The 24,539-nt window shown below is 39.9% G+C and overlaps 1 protein-coding gene and 1 long non-coding RNA gene across 4 annotated transcripts in view; one reads left to right on the top strand and one right to left on the bottom strand.

Moving 5' to 3' along the window:
- LOC140497542 (uncharacterized) overlaps positions 1-9,656 on the bottom strand; it is a 103,567-nt gene extending 93,911 nt beyond the window's left edge. Inside the window, exons 1-3 of one of the 2 annotated variants that reach the window (XR_011964724.1) lie at positions 8,987-9,656; positions 8,755-8,823; positions 7,476-7,535 (exon numbers count right to left, since the gene is read on the bottom strand). This is a non-coding gene — a long non-coding RNA (uncharacterized lncRNA). Of the gene's footprint in view, positions 1-7,475; positions 7,536-8,754 lie in introns of both variants that reach the window. The other variant, XR_011964723.1, reaches the window with a different exon arrangement.
- A 53-nt stretch (positions 9,657-9,709) lies between these two features.
- LOC140497541 (histone-lysine N-methyltransferase SETMAR) lies at positions 9,710-24,101 on the top strand. 2 transcript variants are annotated; one of them, XM_072598624.1, is made up of 2 exons: positions 9,710-10,027; positions 22,259-24,101. In XM_072598624.1, exons 1-2 carry the CDS (start codon positions 9,917-9,919, stop codon positions 23,045-23,047), a joined length of 900 nt encoding a protein of 299 aa, XP_072454725.1. In that variant the 5' UTR covers positions 9,710-9,916; the 3' UTR covers positions 23,048-24,101. The 2 variants fall into 2 exon arrangements, with proteins under 2 accessions (XP_072454725.1, XP_072454726.1); XM_072598625.1 differs by lacking the exon at positions 9,710-10,027 and adding an exon at positions 10,041-10,197.
- The last annotated feature ends 438 nt before the right edge of the window (positions 24,102-24,539 follow it).

The following is a 24,539-nucleotide window of genomic DNA, read 5'->3' as shown; positions in this document are numbered from 1 at the left end:
AGACCTAGTTTTGTTATTTTCTCCCATTTCATTCAGAAGCACATGAATAAGAGCAAAAGCAGAAGATAGTGGGGAGTAATTCAAGATAGGGACTTGGCAAGGTATGGTTGATGATAACATAAAGGGACATAGAACCTGAGTGTATGAGACAGCATGGAATTATACTGATTCATCATGGAGTAGAGAAGTGATGACCTGGGGAACAAGTGAGTATTGGAGGCTTTGAAGGTCATGGTGGGAATGAAGAACAAAGGTAGTGGCCATAAAGCAGAGGGAAATATAGAAAAAGTGATTAGATGAAGGAATTTCAGAGGTCATGAACATGTAATCACAACACTTGTGAGTGAGTGCAAGATGAAAGCAGTTACCATCCCTGGGAGTAGCTAAGAAGTGGAAGAGTAGACAACTAGGAAAACAAGAAAATGAGGAAGTAGAAGTTGTAACAGTAAGCACCCTGACATACACAGAGGGGGCTGCTATCACAGGTTCTTAGATCTGCATTTATAAAAGGAAAGGCAACTTTTGAGGGATCAATAATCATTTTAATTAGTTCAACCAAATGCTTCCAGACACACCTTCTTATATTTCCAAAACTACCAAGCCTCCTAACCAACAAACAGAGAAAATACAGAGAAATAAAATCTAACAGAGGTCTACTGCCTGAATCGATGCAATATAGTTATACACTTTACATACATCCCTGGATCAAGACAGTATATACAACTGAGCAGTTAGGGAGCTCTCAACAAACAACTACTCACAGTCTCAACCAGATAATCACAAGGTCCTTCTCATAAGTGAACCCCCAAAATAAAATACTAACCTCCCAGTATATATGACAACTCAGTTCCTGATAGGCTCAGAGTCAGTAGGCATGACACCTATGTGACTCAGCATAGCTGTGAACTATCAGGGCTCAAAGGAGATTGAACCTTCAGATACTCACAATTTAGCCTGAGCCTGGTAAACAACTCCAAAAAGAAAACAAACAAATCCCACTTTGTTTGTTGTTACAGAAGTTAAAGTATTTGAGAGAGTTCCAATATGTATGTGGAAGATTAATACCATTATTAATACTACTATAACTATACTACTTAAATCATAATTTAGTGTCATCCCAATAAAAATATCAAAGAGTTACTTTACAGAACCAGACAAGGCAATAATAAAATTAATCTGGAGAAACAAAAGGTCAAGAATTTCAAGGGAAATAATGAAAAAAGGTGGGAAGGAAAAGGGACCTAACAGTTCTAGATCCCAAACTATACTACAAGGTAATAATCACCCAAATTATTCAGTACTGGTTAACTAACAGAAAAGTTGGCTGTTGGAACAGATTGAGTCAATAAGACCTTGAAGCAATCAAACATAGTAATATATTGTCTGGTAAACCAAAAGACACTAACTACTGAAATAAGAGACTGTCTATTCAACAAAATCTGCAGGGAAAATTGGAAAGCTATCTAGAAGAAATTATGTTTAGACCAATAGCTCACAACATGCCACAACAAGCTCCAAATAGTAGTATCATACTTACAGGGAAGGCCAGAGGAATATCTTTCAGAACTATAGACAGGGGGATAATTTTTAACTGTGCAAGGGATACACATGATCATAAAAGAGAAAATGGAGAGTTTTGATTCCATAAAATGTAAAAGCTATTGTACAAAATCAGTAGTTAGAAGGCAAATAGTCACCAGGGAAAAACATTTTTGTAGCTTATTTCTCTGATAAAGATTTTATATCCAATACATATAAAGAAACTGATACAAACATAAGAACAAAGGTCTTTCCCTTTCCACAAGTGATCAAAAGATATAAATACGCATTTCTCAAAAGAAGAAGTGCAAGGTAATTAACAACCATATGAAAATGCTCCAAATCACTAATAATAAGAGAAATACAAATTAAACTCTGATCATATTGTCATATCCATATTATTGGCAAAGATGCTAAAAGACAAAAGTGACAGGAAACACCAACATACTGTTAGAGCAATGGATTAGTCTAGCCTATACCTAGGGTATAGTATGGAACCTAATATACACTATACTGTGCATACTCTTTGACCCAGACATACTACGACAAAGCATGGACCCCAAAGAGGTCAATGACAAGGGGGAATGAGCCATATATACAAAAATATTTATTATAATTTTTTTTTGTGGTGGCAAAGAACTGGAAACAAAGTTGCTACCCACAAGTCAGTCACTCTATTTAGCATTTATTAAATGCCTACTATGTGACAGACACTATGCTAAACCATCAGCTGGAGAACAGCTGAACAAATTATGATATATGAATATAATTAAATATTCTTGCACCATAAGAAATTTACCAGAGGGATAAATTCAAAGAAATCTCAGAAGACTACTGACAGGTAAGAATATAGTTGCTAAGCACAGGACAAGGATACCCAATGAAAGATTGTATTCAATAATAGTTGTCAGCAGACAGCCTCCTTGCTGTTCTGTTTCCCCACAGTGAGGCTCATCTTCAGTCCAATCTCCCAGCCTCCAGGACAAGGTGAGGGTCTCTATCCTCCAACACTGGAAATGCCTGAAGGCTGCTCAGGCAAAAGTCAAAACAGAGTCGATGAGACTTGAGACACGTCTATTTTACGTTTTCCAACTTTTTTCTCCTGACTCTTTCCTCTTGCTATTTGATAGCTTTGTTCACTTTCTCCTCCCCAGTTAAATCCTTACCATGACCCCTGCTATCAGAGTGCACCTCTATGTAGCAATCAGGGCTCAGTGAGGATTGTAGAGGAGTCTAGCCAAAGCCTACCACAGTAGATGACAGTTTGTGTGAAAAACACCTGGTGTTTGAGAAGACTGCAAGATCCAGATGAGTCAATATGTGTGACCTGGCACCCAAAAAAGCTAATAAAATTTTCGGTCTCATTGATACAGTGTCCAAAATGAGGTAGGTAAAAGTTCTTCTGTAGTATGGCCTGGTTAGATCACAGATGGGGTAGTACTGTGATCAGTTCTGAGGCATCATAGTTTAGGAAGGTCATGGATCAGCTGGAAAACATTTAATAAAGGGCAAGGAGAATGATGAAGGGGACTGACAACCGTGCCAATGGAAAACATTTGAAGAAACTGACAGTGTTTAGCCTGGAGAAGATTGAAGAAGGATATGAAAGCTGTCACCAACTACTTGAGTAGTTGCTAGGGGGAGAAGGGATTTGACTGTTCTACTTGGCTCTAGAGAAGGTCACTTGGGGTAACAGGAAGAAGACCACTTTCTGATTCTGAAAAGGAAAAAAAAAACCTCTTTTATGATCAGAGCTGTCCAAAAATGGAATGAACTGACTGAAGCTAGTGGATTCCCCATTACTAGAAGTCTTCCAAAGGTTCAGAGGATTTGCTCCTGAAAAGGACTTTAAAGATCAGCTGCTGCAATTCCCTCATTTTACAAATGTAGAAACTCTGCAGCTCAGCAACAGAAAGTCATTGGCCAGCAGTCGGGCAGCAGTGGAGAAAGCAGAGTTGGAAGTCCAATCTCGGTGGTCAGATTCCAGGGCTCCTGCCACTCACTCCACACTTGTCAAAGATACCGTAAGTGGGATTCTTGTCTGGATACCATTTGGACCCAGAGAGTCTCCAAAATTCCTTCAAACTCTGAGGTCCTGTTCAAATTAATTTCCACTTTACTCTTTCAAAAAACACACAAACCAATTAAGATGAAGGTCATACACAAATGTGGAGAGAAGAAACTAAGTGTCCCAAAATAAAACTGCATTTTTAAGAGTAAAATGTAAACTACTTTTATGCAAATATATCAAAAGAGGCAAAGAACCTATTTATAGAATAAGATTTGACAGGTAAGAAAAGTTATTCTGTATTTTTTCCTATTCCTCAGCAAATCATTTTCCCTAAGCAAGCAAGTGAGCTGGTGTTGTTTTATCATTGTCCTCAATGCTTTCATCAGCTTTGAAAGGCACAGAAACAAGAAAGGAAGGGAATCTGTGTTCTCTGATTTCAGAAATATTTGTAACGAGTAAACTGTCAGAAACAAATGTCTTAACTTCAGCCCCATCACTCACTTCTTAAAGTTCTCTATGTACATCAAGTTTAAACTGACTGAAAATGGGTTATACTTGGTATAAAGCCTCACTTACTTCATATACCACACACTCAGCAAACAAAATGATAAGGTAGGCATAATATTACATGGTGGCCCTCTCAAATATCACCCCACAGGAAGGGTGATACATGAGTGAAACAGGGTGGAGAGAAGGGCAGCTGTGAGGAAAAGCCATGAGGCAGCTAGATGGTACTAGGCCTGGAATCAGGAAGACAAGTTCAATTCTAGCCTTAGACAGCCACTAGGTACAGGACTCTAGACAAGTCACTTAGCCTCTGTCTGCCTCAGTTTCTCCATCTATAAAATGGCACCTACCTTCCAGGATTAAAGCATTTAGCACAATGACTAGACACATAGTAGGTGCTTAATAAATACTTGTTTCCTTCATTCCAATGTGTCCTATTAATGAAACACAGAAGAGAGAGGTAGAAGGCAAGGATCTGTTTCCCCCTCCAAGTCCCCTCAAAAAGCCTTGCTTCTCAAACCATGTAAATGTGAGCGGATCAGGTCTAAAATTTCATGACGGTAACTAGTAGGTCTCCTATTACTAGCATCCATGGCACAGAATAACATTTTGTTTTTTAATCAGACCCAGAGCTCATCTGAAAGAAAAACCCACATAGGATCACAGACTTGGAGCCAAAAAGGCCCTCAGAAGTGGTCTAATCCAGACTCCTCATTTTATAGAGAAGGAAACGGAGACCTGCAGTGATAATGTGACTTGGCCCAAGGTCACACAAACAACAATTGGCAGAACCAGAATTCAAACCCAGGTCCTCTTGGCTCTAACCACTGAGCTCAGACACTCACTTGAGAGAATAAGGACAGGGAGAAACTAGGGGTGATATTAGATGATGCATTGCATTTCTAAGAGCACCTGGGTCCTTTCTTCTTGCATACCAGTCAACACCTGAAAACCTTGAAGCTTAAGCGGAGCTCTTCCTCTAGTTCCATTAGTCAGTCAGAAGGGTAAAATTGTAAGAGAAGCAGAATCACCTTATGCCTAAAGAGTTACTACAAAAAGATTTCTGAGGGCACTGGTTAAAGCTCTATCTGTGGTTAGCTTCTCCTAAGATAATTCAGGGTGAATCACAGAACTGGAGAAAGGGAAGGGACCTCAGAAGTCACATAGTCCAAACACACATAAATGGAATCTCCACTAAAACATACTGACCAAGTGGTCATCCAGCCTATACTTCAAATCCTCCAAGGAGGGGAATGCCACCACTTCTCTAAGTAGTGCTTTCCACATTGGGGAAACTCCCCTTATTGTTAGGAAGTTCTTCCTTGTATCAAGCCTAAACCTTCCTCTTGGCCATTTCTACCCATTGCTGCTGGTTTCATCCTCTGGGGCCACACACAACGCCTAATCAATCCTTCACATCTTTGAAGATGGTCATAAAGTCCGGTTCTTCCCTCTTCTCCCCCAATCTTCTCCAACCTAATTCATTTACCTAAGTTGAGGAAGGTGCAACATTAAAAAGCAGATAGGAGACTAAACAGTCAGTGTCAGAGTGTCATGTTAAATGCCTAAAAAACAGCTTTCATGTTTGCTAATGGAGGTTTCTGTTCTTGCCCTAAAGGAAGAAAAAGGGAACCTGTTGTCGTTAATCACAACTTGCTGAGTGCCCTCTGTGGGAAAAGCTTTGTTCTGGGCTGAGAAAACCAGCAACAGTAGTAGCATTTTACACATACATAGCTTCAGGGTTTAACAAAGTGCTTTCTTTACATTAATCCTGTGATAGATAGGGTGGTGTGACCTGATCAAACTCATGAAAGACACCTAAACCAGAGAATCATAGAAAGCCATATTTGGAAGAGACCCTAGAAATCATCCAGTCAATCCCTCATTTCATAGATGAGAAAACAATGCCCAGAGGAGTCAATGCCTTGCCAAAAGTGACATATCAGTGAACCAGAGAACCGAGAGTCCAGATCTCATGGTACTAAACCAGAATGGTTCTAATAAACAAAGGAATAGGCACTTGGATGGTAGGAAATACAATCCAACTCAATAAACATTTATTAAGTGCTTACTATGGGCCAGACACTGTGCTAAGTGCTGGGGATACAACTGAGGAAAAGAAAGACAGCCCCTGGCCCCAAGGAGCTTACAATCTGATGGGAAGGGACAATTCACAAAAGAAGGCAGAAAAGGGTTGAAGTCACCAGGGAGTACCAGGTATGGGGCCATCTTGTTCAGTGGAGTTTAAACCAAGTAGGACAGCAGGGGCAGAGTGCAGTGAGTTGAAAATCCTATTTCTGCCCTCTATAAGGGCAGGCTTTGGGAGGAATTTGGTATGCTGTCCTTCAGCCCTCCAATCAGAGGAGAGGGAAGGCTGTGGGAGATGGTATCAAACAAGGTTTGAGTTAGCAGCATGGTGGTGAGGTTAGAAGTGATAAGCTTATCCAAGGAGGAGCATCTCGTTCAGTGGAGTTGAAAGCAGACAGAAAAGCAGAGGCAGAGTGGAATGGTGAACAGGTGAGAAGAGCTGGTGTGGGCTCGGGCCTCTCAGCTCCAAGGAGTCAAGAAAGCACACTGCCACGTGTAGAATGAATTCTCTCCTCATCTTTGCTTTTCAGACTCCTTTCTTGAAGATCTAACAGACACCAACTCCTCTGCGAGGTGTCCCTCCCAAATGAAAAGATGTTCTCTTTCACATAGTCCTAGAACATGTCTAGATCTCTGCTGTGCCCCCATCACATCTGTCATTCAATATATATATCATAATCTGCCCAGCAGAATATAAGTCCCTTGAAGGTAAATAATCAGTATTTTTTTCTTTGAATCCCCATAACTTCACACATATGAGGTACTCACTAAGTAGGTGAATTTTGTATATAGTAGCTTTTCCTTCTTGCCACTACTTCCCCCCACTTTAGGCACTTACTCTCAGATAAGAATTTAATGTCACTAATTTTACTACTAACTTTAAGTGTAAAGTCTATGGTAGCCAATAGGCCAGCTAATCACCAGATCAAGATCCTGTATAGTAGGAGTAACCTGAAAAGGGCCCTGGGCTGGGCATCTGAGTACCTGGGTCCTATCCCTGCTCAGTCACTTAGGACTTTTGGTCAAATCTACATCCTAAACCTCAACTCTTAATTGTAGGATAAAAGAGTTTTTTTATACCTTTTAAAACATATTTTAAAGAATGTCTTAGAGACAGTGATTTCTGGTCCCCTAATATCTCATCCTATCAATTTCAACTATAGATAAAAGCCAGATCCAGAAGGATTCAACAGCAGAAGACAGGAGGAATAACTGTTGCTGGTGTCATCCTCCCAAATTGAACTGGAGATAGGATGCTATTTGGAAATCCCCCAACATGAAATCCAAATTTGGAGACTAAGGATAAAGCACAAATCTGCTGTTTACTTACCTTGGGCAAATCATGTAATCCCTCTAGGCCTCAGTTTCAGTATCCCAGTCTTCAGTCTCCCTATAGAATAAGAGATATGTCATATCACTTGTCTCACAGGATATTCCAGCTAAATTGGCCTATTTATTATTCCTCATACACACTCCATCTCCTGCCTCCAAACTTTGCACAGACTATTCCAGGTGAATGAAAGGCATTCCCTTGTCCTGGAATCATCAGCTTCCATTAAGGGGGCAATCCAGGGTTCACTTCCTACATCAGTCCTTTTCGGATCCTCCTGCTATCAATGTTTCTCCCTCCTAAAACCCTTCTATATATACTCTATTTAAGAGAAAGCCTCATCTGATTAATAGACTGCTGACCCTGGAGTCAAGAAGAACGAGATTCCAATTGCCCTTCTGATATTTAATGGCAATTAACTCTGGCCAAGTCAATTAGCCTCTGCATGCCTCCTAAGAGGCATGGGCCTGTTAGGGATAGGGAACGGATCCGTGAGTTCACTGGTGATGGAAACAAACACTTGGTGAGGAATTTCCTCAACCCATGAACCACTTTCTATATAATGAATAGTCTTAGATACTTACCTAGAGCACTGAGAGATTATGACTTACCTAGAATCACAAAAGGAATCTATATCTGAGGTATGTATCTTATTGGGGTCTTGGTTATTAGTTATTATTATCATAGCTAGCATTTATAAAATGCTTAGCATATATTCACATTATCTCATTTGATCTTCACAACAGCCCTGGGATGTACCAGCTATTATTATCCCCATTTTACAGATGAGGAAAATGAGGCAAACAGGGTTTTTTTAAAAAATGATTTGCCTTGTGTCACACAGCTACTGTCACATTCAAGCTCCACCTTCAAGGCCAGCTCTCCAGATTACTGGTATACTACCTCTCCCAGGCATGTTATAGATTCTAAACCTTCACATTTATTAACTCAACTTTCTATACACTGAAACTCCCCCCCCCCCGCCACACACACACACACACACACACACACACACACACACACACACTACCACTAGAACACACATTCCCCAAGGGTATCATTTTAACCTATCTATGTCATCTCCCCCATTAGAATGGAAGTTCCATGAGAACAGGGGCTTGTTTTTGTTTTTTCTTTCTAACCTAGGCATTTAGTGGCACATAATTTCTTAAGAAAGACTTGGGTTATTTTTTTTTCCTATTTTGTATCCCACAGTCTAGAATAGCATTGTACATGCACACAGTAAGCCCTGGTTAAACTGAATTTTTCTTTTTATTACCTGTATCCCCAGAGCTGAGCAGGATGCCTGGCACACAGTAAGCGCTTAATAAATGTTGACTGGATTGTTCTAGATTGAATTCAGAGGGAAAGAAGGGAGGTAGATTCAGTGACCTCTGAAGTCCTTCAAAGTTTGAAGTCTGCAAACCTAGATCATTTTTTTAAAAAAGCAGAAGGAAAAACAGGTAAGAATTGATTCGAAGTGGGAGGAGGAGGGACTAACTAGAACATACATCAGTGTGTGTCCATCCTTCATTGTCCAAGAAGACCATGCCCTCAGAGAAATAATGACATGACTTGCACTTGACTTGGGTTTGAGTGAGGGAGGACTGTGTAGGTCACCAGCCTCACTTCTCCTCCAGAGCCATTTGGATCCAGGGACCAGATTTTCATCAGGATGACTGGAGATGACCCAGGATGAGGCAGCTAGGGTGAAGTGACTTGCCCAAGGTCTCCCAGCTAGTGAGTGTCTGAGGTGAGATTTGAACTCAGGTCCTGACTCCTCACTGGTGCTCTATCCTCTGCACAGCAACAATGTAAATGGAAAGCCAGGAGCCCCAGAACCCCGATAACAGAACACGCCTCCCTCCCTATGCCAGTCGCGGGAGGGGGCAGGATTAAGCAGTCAGTCAGCAAACACTGAAGGGCCTACTATGTGCATGAATGTCCCATGACGTCACCCAGCCAGCTGGTTTTGCTCCGTAGCTCTTGGGAGGGAATCTGGTGGAGGCAGGAGGTTTGATATAAAGACAGAGGGCATCCATAAGACTTTTTTGGTAAGTCACCAGAAATCTGGCCAGGCAGCTTGGCCGGCTTTGACCTGCGCCACTGGTCACTAAGTCCAGGGCAGGAGAAACCATAAATTGATTGATTCTCCGCCCCTCCTGTGGAAGGAGCCGGGCGGCCGAGGTCGGGGACTACAATTCCCATGAGGCCACGGGGCAGGGCAGCTAACCACTCCCAGCATCCTCCCGGATTAACCCATTAGTCGGTGCTTCACAGGGGTGAAGATGGGTGTGGGTAAGCAGACGGTCGTTCTCAGGACCTAAGGTGCCTCTCCCTGCCTCACTAAGAACCACGAACCGTGGGCTGAGGCGGTCAGGAGCCAGGAAGAAACCGAGAAAGGAGAAGACGTTGGGCTACGGCCGCCCTCCGAGGCCGGCATGTCGAAGGAACAGCCAGAGGCCTCCTCTGGAAGGCAGCGGGATGTAGGGCGCGGCCTCGAGAACCTGCCCATCAGTTCGTGGCCCGAAGGGGAAGAGCCTGAGTTTCAGGTACCCGACTGGGGGGGAGGGGAGGAGCTGCGCGCGCACGGCCCCGCCCTCTGGCCGCCTGGCCCCGCCCTCGTAGTGCGCCACGCCCCCTCATGTTGCCGTCCTTGGTCCCCAGCCACGTGTGCGTCTCTCGGCCTCTTTGCGCGTTCCCTGAGCTCCGCGTGGGGGAGGTAGGGACAGCATCCTGCGCCTTTCCCGGCCCCTCCTTCCCATGGATGTTGTGAGGGACCCTCGCCCCCCGGGGAAGGGGGAAGCGCAAGCATTAATGAAGTGCCTACTGTGTACTGGGGACTGTGCCAAGGAAATGTAGGGCGAAGTTTAGGTGCCGTGAAGAAAAAGCAAAAAAAGTATTCTTTAAATTGAAATAAAAATGCCCTGGGTGGGCAGAAGGACCCCCCGGGTGAGAATGATCCCCAGTACTGCCCGTCACGTGATGTGCATTAATTGTTTTCATGCTGTCTCCCCCTTGGTCTGAGTTCCTGGAAAGGACAGGCTGCCTTTTGTCTTTATATACAGCCCCAGCACGTAGTAGGTGCTTAAATAAGTGCCTCTTGTTTGTCCTCAAAAGCGGTGAATTCTACTTGTGGATAGCGTGGTGGTAGTAGCAGTGGTAGTAGTAGGGCAGCTAGCTGGCTCAGTAGATAGCCTGGGCCAGGAGTCAAGCCTCAGACTCTTACTAGCAGTGTGACCCTGGGCAAGTCACTTAACCCGGTTTGTGTCAGTCCCTCATCTTTCAAATGAGCTGGAGAAGAAAACCTTTCCATTATTTTAGCCAGGGAAACCTCACAAAGAGTCAGACATGACTGAAAAACAACTGAACCCCAACAGAGTAGTAGTAGTAGCAGTTGTTGTAATAGTAGTGGTGGTAGTAGTACTAGTAACAGTAAACTCATAATGTCCCAAATTCAGTGTTTCAATTAATGTTACACTGAACTGTAGATTTATAGCTGGGAGAAACTTTGGAGGTCAACTAATGACTAGAGAGGGGGGGAGGAGTGGGAGCAGATTAGATTCTAGACCACACACCATCTCTCACCTCCTGCTTTACAGGTGAGGAAACAGGCCCAGTGGATTGAAGGGACCAGTTCCTTTAGAAGACTGCATCTTAAAGGAAGTTAGGGATTCTCTAAAGGAGGCCTGCCCAACTTGTGGCATGCCAAAGGATTTCCTCTACATACAAAGGATGTTTTCCTCTACATTTTTCACAGGCTGCCTGAAATCCTTGGGCTGCTGCAAATTGTGCAGTCCTGCTCTAAGGCAGTGGTGAGGAGAGAATGTATTCCAGGCATGGGGAACAGTTTATTCAAAGGCAGAGAAAGGCAGTTGGGTTGGACCATGGAGTACCGGAAGAAGAATGATATATATAGAAAGAGGTTAGGATCAAACCGTGAAGGATTTTAAAAGCCAAAAAAAAAAAAAAAGCCTTTGGAAGTCATTTGTTAAGGGATGACATGTTTGATCTTTACTTTTTACTTTCACTTTAAGTGAAGATGCAAGTGGACTAGGGAGAGATATGAGGCAGAAGACCAATTTAGGACCATTTTAAGTAAATATTTTTTTCTTTCATTGAAGTAATCTGATACTTCATCATGCTATGGAGGTAGTTATAGAAAGGTCATACCATGGCAGCCCAAACACCAGGAGGTCCTGTCAAGATGGAAAGCCTTTGAGTGCAGGTTCTGGACAGAAGACAGTATGTATGACATCACAGTACTATCCTAGCAAAATTTGGAGAGAATTTCACCAAGTTGACTGTAGGGTAAAGAATTTTTTGGCCCCAGCAACTTTTGAAGACCATTTACCAAGTTGAAAAGAGTTTTATGATCTGTGTCAACGTAGAGATTGCCAAAACTGATTAATAAATTATATACTTTTTAAGTACTGAAGTGAAAAACAGGTAAAATTTACGAGGAAGAGATTATCCCCACCTTCATCCTCCCTGCCTTTTTAATCCTCGTTCTTTCCCTGTCTTCTCCATCTTCCTGCTGCCTACAAACACAATTAAGTTTCCTCCAAATCTAGAAAAACTTTCACTAGATGCTGCCATGCCCAATAGCTTTCTCCCCTTTTCTCTGAAGGCCTCCGCTTCCTCTTGAGATCTGGCTTCTAACCTCATCATTCAACTGAAACTGCTGTCTTCAAAGTTACCAATGTTAATTTAATTATCCCAGTCCTCATTCTACTTACCTTTCTGGAATACTTGATAATATTAACCATCCCCTCCTCCTGGATCCCTCATCTCTGGGTTTTTGTGACTGCTTTCTCTTGTTTCTTTTCCTACCTGTCTGACCACTGCTCACATTCTTTTGCTAGATCTTTGTCCATGTCACTCTAACTTGCCATGGGTGTCCCATAACTTCTCTATCCTGGGCCCTTTCTCTTTTCTCTCTATACTCTTGCTGGATTGTATCATAGCTGTGCAAAGGTTCAAATATCATCACTGTACAGATTTACCTCCCTTATTTCCAGATCTGTTTGTCTCATCTTCATGTCTTTCACGTACTCCAACCCCATGTGACCAAAAGGTTGTTGAACAATTGGAACTAGATGTTCTATCAGCGTCTCAAATTCAGATTCAGTCCAGAATAGAATTCACTAGCTTTAGCTTCACCCTTTTCCAAGCTTCCTATTGCTTCTGAGGGCATCACCCTCATTCCAGTCACCCAGCTTTGCAACCTCAGTTACATTCTTGATTCCTCTCTCTCCCTTACTCTGCATTAAAATATCCAGTCATTAACCAGATTTTATTATTTCTTTCTTTACAATATCTCTAGCCTATGAGCCTTCTACCACCCCCCCATACACACACATTGATTCTACCTTTATAGTATCTCATATATGTCCCATTCTCTCCCCTAACATGGATAACTGCCCTGCTTCAGGCTCCCACCAAAGTTTCCCTCTGCTGTTGCTGTAGCCTTCTAATCAGTCTCTTAGCCTCAAATCTATCCTCATTTTAATCCATCTTCTACTCAGCTGATGAAAGGATTTTCATAGATAAAAAAATGTCACTCCATTACTCAATAAATTCTAGTGGCTCCCCATTACCAGCAGGAAATAAAATTACTTTTAGCATTTAAAATTCTTCTCAGCATGGCCTCTGCTAGCCTTCCATTGGCCTCTTCCATTGTCTTACCTCCCATGTACTCTAGGATCCAGCCATCTGGCCTCTGTTCTGTTCCTCACCTGGAGCTTGCTATCTCTCATTTCTGTGCGTGGAATGGTATCCATCCTTTCAACTCTTAGAAGTCTCTGTTTCCTTTATGACTCAGCTTAAGTAGCACCTCCTCTGGGAGGCCTTACCTGGTCTCTCCCACCTTCTACTGCCCTCTCCACAAAAGTTACCTTCCCTTTACTCTGTATTTATCTCCTATGTTCTGATTTATCTGCATCTCCACTTCTATTAGTGTTGGGGTTCACGGGCATGCCAAAATGTTGGGGTTCACCAGAATGACAAGGAATAGATGCATAGTCACAGGGTCTGTCCTGAAAAGAATTCACTCAGACCATCTCCAAGACAAAGGCATCTGTTGGGGTGACACACCCTGCAGGCCCCACTCCACTCAGGTTAGATGTCTGGTCTAAATACAGTTTGATGGGATGGGGGAAAGGGAGTAGGAGAAGGGGAGGAGGGGGTGTAATAATCTGGAATGCCCAGATTATTAGGTAGTCTGGAGGTGTCTTTGTCATAAGCAAGGGGAAGAGGAAAAGGGGAAGAGAAGCACTGTTCTGGAATGTCAGGTAGTGCAGGGTGCATTGTGAAAGCACACAGAGAAGTCCACAATAGGGGCATCAATGCATAGTCTATGACTGGTCACATCCTGAATCCTGCTTGTCCTATCTGCCCTGAACACTATCTACCTCATCATTAGAACATATGCTCCTTGAGGACAGGGACAGATTTTGCTTTTTTTTTTTTTTTTTTTTTGGATTCCCAGCATTTAGTGTCTGGCTATAATAAACACCTAAAAAGTGTTTATTGATTGATTTACAAATATTATCCCCTTTTGCTGGTGAAGAAGCAGGCTCAGAGGTTAAATTACAGTTATCCCTTCCATATTACAACATGCCTCATTGATTTCAATATATCACAGGTCAGTAGAAGGAACTAAATGGGAATTTGGGGGGAGTTTTGTGGAAATTGCAGACAACACTCAAACGCCAGTAAATGACTCAAAAATGCAAAAAATATATTTTTAACATTGTATAATATCAACCCACGTTTTACAATAAGGTACTGTAAACACCCCATAAAAGAAAAAATTTGGACTTCTTTGGTATGAAAAGAGAGCCAAAAAATTTGTGTGTGGCTTTTCCAGATCACTGGGGCACCATGTCCCTAACCCCCCAGATGTGGAAGAGAATAACTCTCCTTACCTACAGTTACACACGGTTAAGTTGCAGACTCAGGAGTGGACCCTGGATGTTCTGACTCCATGTCCGGTGTTATTTACACAATGGCATGCAACTTTCCGGGAGGGTAAAGACTAAAAACACTTAGAAGCAGTTCCTATAATACCACAAGATCTTTTTGGTAATATTGAATAGGATTTTGTAATTCTGTTCTGTTCTCTCTAAACGTATTCAAAGCCTGTGGTAATATGCAAGCTCACTTACATGTACAAGGAAACTGACTAGCTAGTCCTTTTTCTTAACAAATACTAGGTAATGGATGGTGGCAAATTACAGTCACTATTATGTAGGTAGCTTATGCAGTTCTGTACTTTCAAGCATGTTTTCTCCAAATTACATTGGTCAGTTGTGCCCTCAGAAGTATTAAAGCAAGAATATAACTCCCAGGCAAAAATAACTTTGTTACTCATTTCTTTTTAGGTATTGTGTGAGAAAACTGAAACAAAACTTTGAAAAGAGACTCTAATGCCCGAGATAATCAATGATTCAAAACAAAACAAAAACAAAAACGCATTCATTTTGTTCAGCCAGTACTTAACTCTCTGCTATTCTGATCTCTGAAACCAATTCCAAACACGATTTTGAAGATTTCATAACAGCACTAATCTGGCCACAGGCCCCTCCTAGCTGCCTTCAGCAAAAACAACTTCATGGGGCTAAAGGCCAAGTACAGAGCCTTTGTAGCTGGTGTTTCAGAACAACCAAAAAAGGAAGGAGGCCTGTTTCATGGCCATGCCTGTGAAACCCAGAAGCAGCCAAAGGCTTTAACCTAGGCAATGCAAAATATGATTCTCTGAAACTTCTGCAGAATGATGAGAGCAGTCTTTACTCAGTCTGACAAGTCTCTGCAGAGCCCTCCAAGGCTGCACGCTCCGTTTTGTGCCCATTGTTGTAAAGGATGCCAAGCAAAAGGCTTGAGACTTCCTTGCCCTTAAGAGCTTCCATCCTTGTTGGCTGCCGAGCAGTCATGAAACCACTGGAGAACAGTAGGAAGCACTGTTTAATTAACTGCTCAGCTGCACAGTCCTCACTGACCAGGAATGAATACATTTGGTAGACCAAGATCGTCTCCCATTTTAATTTAGGCTTCTAGTGAAATGGCATCCCAAATGTTTGTTTAGTTAAGCTTCCTTTGAAGAAACATGAATGTCAACTCCAAAATTCTAATCAGTGGATTTTACATTTTTGTCATAGTTTTTACCTTGAAGTCATCAACATAATTTGATATGTTTATCCAAATAAAACTTATATTTTGGAAATCTGAGAAATAATGAAGCTTATTTCCCCCAATTTAGTAATATTTTTCTGATTATTTGTTTCCAAATTTTCATACCCAGTTGCCTTGGGTCAACTGCTGTCATTTCCCCCAATTTTAATTAAAATAACTTATGTGTAGCGTTAATAACACTTAGCTTTAACCAAAAATCTCAGAAGTTTGAGTACATAATGCAGATAATACTTTTAATATACCATGTAGTATCAGTCAACAAGTACCTACCAATATGCCAGGCACTGTGCTAGGTACTGAGAATACACTTACAATCATGAAAAAGGAAAGACTGTAAAAGTAATGTAATTGAATTTATGAACAAATTTTGTACCTAAAATAAGAAAAAAGTGATAAATACTATTTGTGTAACTGTATTATATAAGCAGTCAACCAACAAGTATTTATTAAGGACCAACTAGCACAGGCACTATGCTAGGCCCCGACAATGATACAAACAATGAAACAATTCCTGCTCAAAATGAACTAAAATTTTAATGGGGGACCCAAGGTATACCTATACTGTGTTGTAAATTTTGCTTCAAAACTTTCACATCTTATATTAAGTACAACTGACCTGTTTTTGTTTTTCATAATAGAAAGATTTAAAATATCATTCAGAAAACATGATTGGAAAAGGAAATGGGCTGGTGATGTGGCAAGAGCAAGAAATTTCAGGTGGAGAGAGAGTTATCTGTAGATCTATGGCAGAAAAAAGTCTAGAATCACAAAAGATTAAAAGGGGATTAAAATACTAAAATGGGAAAACATTCTGCACCAGAGACTAGATACCAATGGAAAAACAGATCCAATAGGTTTTAAACTACAGCATAGTTTTAAGAAATAAAAAAGATAACATTTGTAAGCTTACCCACACAAGTACTTTTCACTGAAATTAACCATCTTGATTATTTAATGTATACATACATCCTTTTGGATTATTAAATAAGATCTCTGTTCTTTAAGAAAGTGTATAACTAACATTACCCTACGAATAAAGTATCTTTAAAGTAATCACTTATTACCCTACACATTCCTATATTTTTTAAATGGTAATCCTGTAGTCACATCTCATCATCTAGCCCTTACAGACAAAAATGACCTGTAGGTTAATACTTAACATAGCCACTGAGGTGAATGGTACTGGGGAATATCTTTGCAGATAAATAAAATCATATTGAACACATTACAATTCTGATGAACATTTAAAATTAAATAAGTAAAATTGAGACTAAATGTGAAAATGTTACATGAAGTAATTCTCTGAGGTTTGTTGCTAGATAAGACAAATTACAAAGATAGACGAGTACACATGCATGCCTTTGAAAGTCAAAGCTCTATTTCAAGTCTCTTGCTTATACTTTAGCCAGTGCAATAAGTCTTTTTGATAACAGAGAAATACAGCACATTAAATGTAACATCTGTATAACTTAAACTTCAGTATTTCAAGGATCTGTGTTTTCATAGTTCAATACTATAGAATATTTGAACAAATTAAATATTTACCTTTAATAGTGTTATAGGAAAATTATACTGAATAGTAAAGATGATACCATAAAAAAAAAAATAGGAGAGAAATAGATGACCCTTTCACAGCTATCAATAGGAGATATATTCCTAACCAAACCTGGAATAGAAATAATTACAAAAAAAAATAAATCATTTTGATTATACAAAATAGAAAAGTTTCTGGAGAAACAAAATGAATGTGTCTGGGATAAGGAGGGAAGTTGTCAAATGGAAAAAATATTTGTATCATGTTTGCCCGACAAGAGATAAAAACAACTAAGGAAACGTGTAAGAGGCTAAAGGCCTTTTCCCAACAGATGTCATCAGAAGATAGGAACAATTTTCAAAAGAACGGCAAACTATTAACGACGTGAAAGAGTGCTCCAGATCACTGAGAATGAGAGAAATGCCATTGCCACTCTGAGGCTTTACCTCTGGCTTACACACAGCACGTTGGCAGTAAGGACAACAGATGGGCATCGTCAGTGCTGGAGGGCTTGTGCAAAGTCAGTCACACTAATGCGCTGGGGATTTGTGTGCAAGCATTCTGGAAACACTGCAACTGTGCAAGACACAGTGGCTAAGATTCCACTGAGGTACATGCCCCAAACATCACTGATAAAGAAAAGATTCCATATTACACCAAAGTACTCACAGCCGTTCTTTTTGTGGTAGTGAGGAAGTGGAGACAAAGTTGATGCCCATCGAGCTGGGGATGACTAAAGAAACTGTAGTACAAAAACATAAGGAAATATTATCGGGCACACATGATGAATATGGGGAGTGTTGTAGAGTGAAGGCCTTCAGCCTTGTAAATGGAAATAATGATAATGATAAAACAGTGCTTGTGATTCATGTCAGTGGAGGATGCACGCACATCAAGGAAACCGTAGATTCTTCAAATACTAAATTAGAAAAGCTTTAAACTTTTAATCAAAGCAGCCAAAACAACAAAGCAATCCAACTTAGTGAGTACTCTTGGGAAAGCATGCAGCTAAAAGTCCGAGTTCATAGGCTCAGCTTTCAATTTTGGGGGGTTGTGTTTTTGCTCCATGAGATGGCCCTTCAGGATAGGGAAGGGGAGACATTCGGGGAGATATTAAGCCGTTGTAGAAACAAAAAGTAGCAATAAAAATCCATTTTTTAATTTTATTTCTGCGATTATAAAAAGTAGTATGGTAGTATTTCATATAGAACAGATGCTTGATAAATATTAAATGATTTTTTTTTAAATCACCTAGTTTGGAATCCAGGTAACTGGAACCATCTCTCTTTGGCTCTTCTTGCATCACCATTGCTTTGTTCAGCAGCTTAAATACAGTGTTCCACAGGCATCTCAAACTCAACATGTCCAAATCAGATCTCATTCTCTTTAACCCCAAATCCTCCCCCTTCCCAATTTTTTTTAACTGTCAAGGGTACCACTATTTCTCTGCCCCTTCTCCAGTATCCCTTCCACTCAGCCAGCAAAGGGATTTTATTTTACTAAAGCCCAGGTCTGACCATGTTACCTCTGCCCAGTAAAAGCCATTATCCCCTGGCTCCCTGTACCTGCAGGATCAAATGTAAGATTCTCTGTTTGGCATTCCCTTCACCCCCAACTCCCTCACACTTTTGCCCTCTTTATCCATTCTATCCTCTCCATACACTCCACAATCCAGCTGCATCAACCTGCTTTTTGCTCCTTGCCCACAAACATGCTTTCTCCTGATTTTATGCCTTACGCTGCCAGTGACCCACTGCTGGAAGGCTCTGTCCACATGTTCAGCTTCTTTCAGGACTCAGTCAAATCCCTCTTTCTTCAGGAAGCTTTTCCCCTTCCCCCTACCAACATTCAGCTCCTTCTCTGCAAGATTACTTTCCTTTTACCCTCTGTGTGTTTATGTGTATATATATGCATGTGTGTGCATATATGTATGTGTGTATAATCATTTGCATGTTGTCTTCCCCATTTAAATGTGAGTTTGAGAGCAAGGCCCACGTTTTTATCTTTGTATCCTAACTGTTCAGCACAGTGCCTGTCATATCATAAACACTGAAATGTTTATTGAATGTCTGACTGGTTCGTTCTGAGCTCAGCCTAAGCTTATTTTGCTGTGTAGGAATAGAGGAACAACTCAGGGTTTATAGTTTTATGTAGTTTAACAAGTACTTCCTTATTTCTCTGAACCACCTTTAGTTCTAGATTTCTGATCAAAGTACTTTTTAGCTTAAAATTTTAGAAAAGGAATTTACTTTTCTCTTTAGTTTTATTCTAGACAGATTATTATGAACAGCTTTAAATTTTCAAAGTATGTTGGCATTATAGGTACTCAGTAAAACAAAGATATGTGATTGATAAAGTGATGAATTTCTGAACAATGCATAATTGAAAGACCATCCAATATAGTTATCTATATCTGAAAATACAGTCTGTACATTCTGTCCAGTATTTCTTTGTCCCAAAAAACTTCCCTAATAAATGTGTTAACTATCAGTTAACGAAAATATACTTCTTTTCCCAACCATCCTAATAAACTGAGATGTTCATTAGCCGTAGATTTAGAGCTAGGAGGGACTTTAGAGATCATCAAGTCTAATATCTTCATTTTACAGATGAGTAATCTGAGACAGTGACTTGTCCAGGGCTCCACAGTGAGTGACTGAGATAGGACTCGAAGTCAGGACTTCCTGGTTTCCTTCCCCTAAATGCTGCTCATGTCCACTTGGTCTCCCTGTAGCCCAGATTACTGTGTGCTCATCTGGTGTCGCTGGCTTCCTTCAAGTCCCAGGTACAATACCACTTTCTTCAAGAAGCCTTTCTAGATCCCCCTGATGCTGCCGCCTTCCACCTGTGGGTGATCAAAATTTATCCCGTTTTACATAGTAGTTCTAATGTTGCCTCCTGCGTTGGAAGGGGAGCTTCTTTTGCCCTTACATATATCCCTGGCACCTACCCCATAGGAGGTGTGTGTTAAATGTCAAGTCAATGCTTCGGTTTGTTCATTTCTAACAAAAAAATGAGAAATGCTTCAAGCTCTTTTTACTACTTTGAGATTCTTGGATTAAAAGATGCACAGCTATTTGGGTTTCTACTATTTTGTAAACAGGTACAATAATATCAGTTGTGTTTCTTTTTCTAAGTGGTTCTGTTAAACAAGATGGTTTTTCCAATATAACAATTCTTATATCTTATCAGTGTTTAGTATATACTATTAAGATTAGTTCCTCTATCAAAGGGCTAACATTCTGATTTTGAAAATTAAATAGATAATTTAGTATTTTTAAGTCTACTGAACTCCACATTAATATATTTCTAAACAATTATATCACCCTGAGAATACTTAGGGTTAGATATAGCAAGGAAAAATAATTCTCTTTAAACATGAAACATCTCAAAAACATGAAAGACCTCCTTTATAAATTGAGAGGCCTAAGACTCTTTTGCTTTACTTTGTTTACCAAATGTAATCACAATCCCTGAGGATTTCATCTAAGATTGCAACCCTATAAAATATATCCTCATTCACCAAAATCTGAAGAAGAAAAGAAATTGGTGAAAATAAAATTAGGAGATCAAAGTTAAGTCCTGCTTTTTCATCTCTGTGCAATGAAATGCAAATCTATTCACCAAGGACTGATATGCTTTTCTGCAAGTTACAGAATTGTAAGAAGTCAGGCATGATTTTAAAAGGAGATGATTATGTCGTAAAATCATTTTTTGGCTCAGTGAATTATACAGTATTTAGGAAAGAGAGAGTTAGAAAGAACAAGTAGACTCAAAAGAATTCTTCACAAAAACTTTCACCAAAAATGATAAAGTTTAATTTCTCATTACTTCTTAAAATGCCTCACTAGTCACTGGCCTACATTACTTTTGATATTCAAAAGCTTTAAAATAGACTCTGCAGACGATGATGGGGTAGGGGAATTTGATGGACAAGGCATTTCTTTCTAAGCCAGCCTTCATTCTTCTGGGCCATCTATGTACATAAAGACAAAGAAACAGAAAAGGCAGAAACAACAGAAACTACTTGGATACAGCCGTGTATTATTCTGCACTTCCAAAAAGTTCAGGTTCTACTCATGACACACAACATGTGTGATCATGGATAAATTACTCAGGCCCTCACTGTCTTAAGTTACAGTGAGTTGTCTTTTTACTGATCATTGGAGGGGCTTCTATAGAATGAGGTTCCTACAGTGATGAGATCACAGGTATGAACCCCCCCCCAGAAAGAGAGCTGGTCCCTCACCATTATACCTTTTTAGAGATAAGCCATTTTTAAAAACTGTTTGTAACTATTAATAGATGGCATTCTTTCTACAACTTGTTTTCTGAATGGCTAGTAAAGAAAAATCACAATGGTAGCCTTTTGGTTTTAACAACTGAACTGAAAAGGTGATTTATGTAATAACCAAATTTTCCCCTCTGAAGGTTAAAATTGAATTGTAAAATAATTATGTCCTGCATGAAATGTCAGAAGTATGAGTATTTAAGAATTTAAAGAACCTAGGAATTTTTTAAAATTTTAATTTAATTTTTAATTTAAATTTAAAATTCAGTGTGAAATCTGGGAATATATCCCCCAAAAAGGAAATTTTTCATTGATATTAACACTTGAACAAATGAAAAAGCATTTATTAAGTACTTACTGTGTGCCAGACACTATGCTAAGCACTAAGGTTATAAATAGAAAATACAAGACAGTTCCTGGCCTCGGGGAGTTTTATATTCCGATAGGAAAAAATGGCAAATATAGAAATATTAAATACCTAGATGGCTCTGTGTTTGCATCACTATGGGTTACTACCAATGTCACATATTTCAGTTCCCTGTACCTTCTTATGCTGTCCAGTTCTAAGTCATGTCTTTGTATAAATCCTCTGCAGAAGAGTCACCCAAATCTTTAAAGATAAGTAGAAAATACTTCTTTAAAAAAAAATTGAGAGATAATTTTTTATAACAGTATAAAAAATCTATTTGTGTTAGAGTTTGTCTCAACTGCAGACTTTTATTATAATGTCCCACACTGACCTCTGGTATCTTTTTATCTTTGTAGTATACCCCTGAACATGTGCTTGGACCTGGAGCAGAAGCTGATCCCAGTCAAATAACCTTGCCTGGATGCACTTGTCTCACAACCTCTTGCCTCCCTGCCATTTGTTCATGTCTCCTTCATGGGGAGAATTATGAAAATTCACGCCTCAGAGACATAGAAAGTGAAGCAGAATTTGCCAGACCAGTGTTCGAATGCAACGTCATGTGCCAGTGCAGTGATCAATGCAAGAACAGAGTGGTTCAAAGAGGTCTGCAGTTCAGTCTCCAGGTGTTCAAGACTGAGAAGAAAGGCTGGGGACTCCGCACCTTGGAGTTTATACCCAAAGGAAGGTTTGTTTGTGAATATGCTGGTGAAATTTTAGGATCTGCGGAGGCGTGCAGAAGGATCCGAGGACAAGCAGAGCATGATTTCAATTACATCATAGCTGTCAGAGAGCACATTCGTAATGGCCAGATGATAGAGACGTTTGTGGATCCTGCTCACATAGGGAACGTTGGCAGATTCCTTAATCATTCTTGTGAGCCAAATCTATTGATGATCGCTGTCCGCATTCACTCCATGGTGCCCAGGTTGGCACTTTTTGCAGCCAGAGATATTTTGCCAAAAGAAGAGCTTTCTTATGACTATTCAGGAAGATTTCATAACCTCACAAAGAGTGACCGAGACCACGAAATGCCAGATAAGGACAGAGTGAGGAAGCCTTGTCATTGTGGCACCGGGTCATGCGTTGCTTTCTTGCCTTATGACAGCTCACTGGACTCAGCCCTAGAAAAGCAAACCACAAGCTGAAAGATCGGTTGAAGAGTATGACATAAGGCTACCATTTGTAGTAAACATATACACTCATAAGAATTGTTTCCACAGTTAGAACCAAAAGGCATTAAAGTGAGCATATTATAACACTTACCAAATGTAGGGGTGGTTATATTTTCATTTCAAACTGTTTCATGACTGAGAATGGGAGAGCAGTTCCTATTCTCCATAAACATGATAGCTACACTATTCCTTGCTCTCCCAGTTTGCTTTTATCTATATCTAAATTTATATCTATAATTTATATCTATTTATATTTATTTATTTATATCTAAATGTATATATCTCAATCATGTACCCATTTTGAATTTATTTTGGCATACAGTCTAAGATATTGATCTTTGCCCAGTTTCTACCATACTACAAAATGGCTCTTTGGAACAGAGACCTTTGGCTTGATCCTCTGTATCATTTTTGCAAACGGGTTTTCTTTTCCCAAAAGAATTGTTTTCTGTAGGGGGATAGGGCAGGTAATTTAGCATATTCTCATTCATCAAAGTGGTACCAATCACAATTGAGCTTCCAGAGATAACTACATTTGCTCTACTAATGTGACTTTAAGAAAGTTATGCAAAGGTTATTATTGTTTTGAGGGCAAAGTTTTCCACAAATAAGTCACAAAAAGAAAGGTTTCATTTAACAATATAGTTTTATTATCCCTACAATGGAAAATTAGTACAATTATGAAATTAGAGTAAAATGTATGTGCATAGTTGTTAAATGCCAGTATACCTTGTTTTAGGAAATAACTTTTTTTGAAAAAACAAGTGCCTTCGAAACAAATTTTGAAAAGTCATATTTTTCTATTTAGCTCATTTATAAATATGGAGATTTGTACTTTGGAAAGCATTTTGGCTTAAGGACATCATAAAAATAACACCTAATAATGTAGTCAACCCCTTAAAATAATCTATTTAGAGGAAAATTATAATTTACCAATAAAACATTAGTTATATTACTCATATAAAGTCAATGGCTTTTCTGAAGGATATTGTTCCAGGCTGAAATAAAAAATTCACCTCATTTAAAATGTGTAATTCTAGAGATAATTTCTCCTTCCTTGATAGGAACAATAGTTAACCTCTATTTGGATACTTCCTAGTCTCAAATGGGAAGCTTACAATCTCATTTTGAGAGTCTTTCGTGGTCTGTTCTAGAGGCTGGCATGTCTACTCACTGCTTTTAGAATTCTGTCCCTAAAGTCAGCACGTCATCTGTGGCAGGGCAAGAGCAACACTTTTATTTGGAGGATGTTATGGGACTCTACCCATGCCTTGAACTTGCAGATCAGATTATTTTCCACCTTGTCCTTGCTCTGAGGAAGGTAGAAGATCAGGAGGTTCTCTTTTAAGAGTTTTTGAAAGAGAGGTATTCCATAATTGTTAGGTTAGGGGAAGGGCTCCTTATGAGGTCCAAGAACTACGGCACAGAGTATTTAAAGAGGGTAGTTTTTCTATTAGTGTCCTTG

The sequence above is a fragment of the Notamacropus eugenii genome, chromosome 3, assembly GCF_028372415.1.
Source record: "Notamacropus eugenii isolate mMacEug1 chromosome 3, mMacEug1.pri_v2, whole genome shotgun sequence".
NCBI lineage: Eukaryota > Metazoa > Chordata > Mammalia > Diprotodontia > Macropodidae > Notamacropus > Notamacropus eugenii.
Note: the sequence above shows the minus strand (reverse complement) of the source record. Positions and strands in the feature narration are given on the sequence as shown.

What these genes read in the sequence shown, in the direction of transcription:
- LOC140497541 (XM_072598624.1), top strand. Translation starts at nt 9,917, where the DNA reads ATGTCGAAGGAACAGCCAGAGGCCTCCTCTGGAAGGCAGCGGGATGTA. An exon ending in GGGAAGAGCCTGAGTTTCAG is followed by an intron (nt 10,028 to 22,258) that starts GTACCCGACTGG and finishes TTATCTTTGTAG; the next exon opens with TATACCCCTGAACATGTGCT.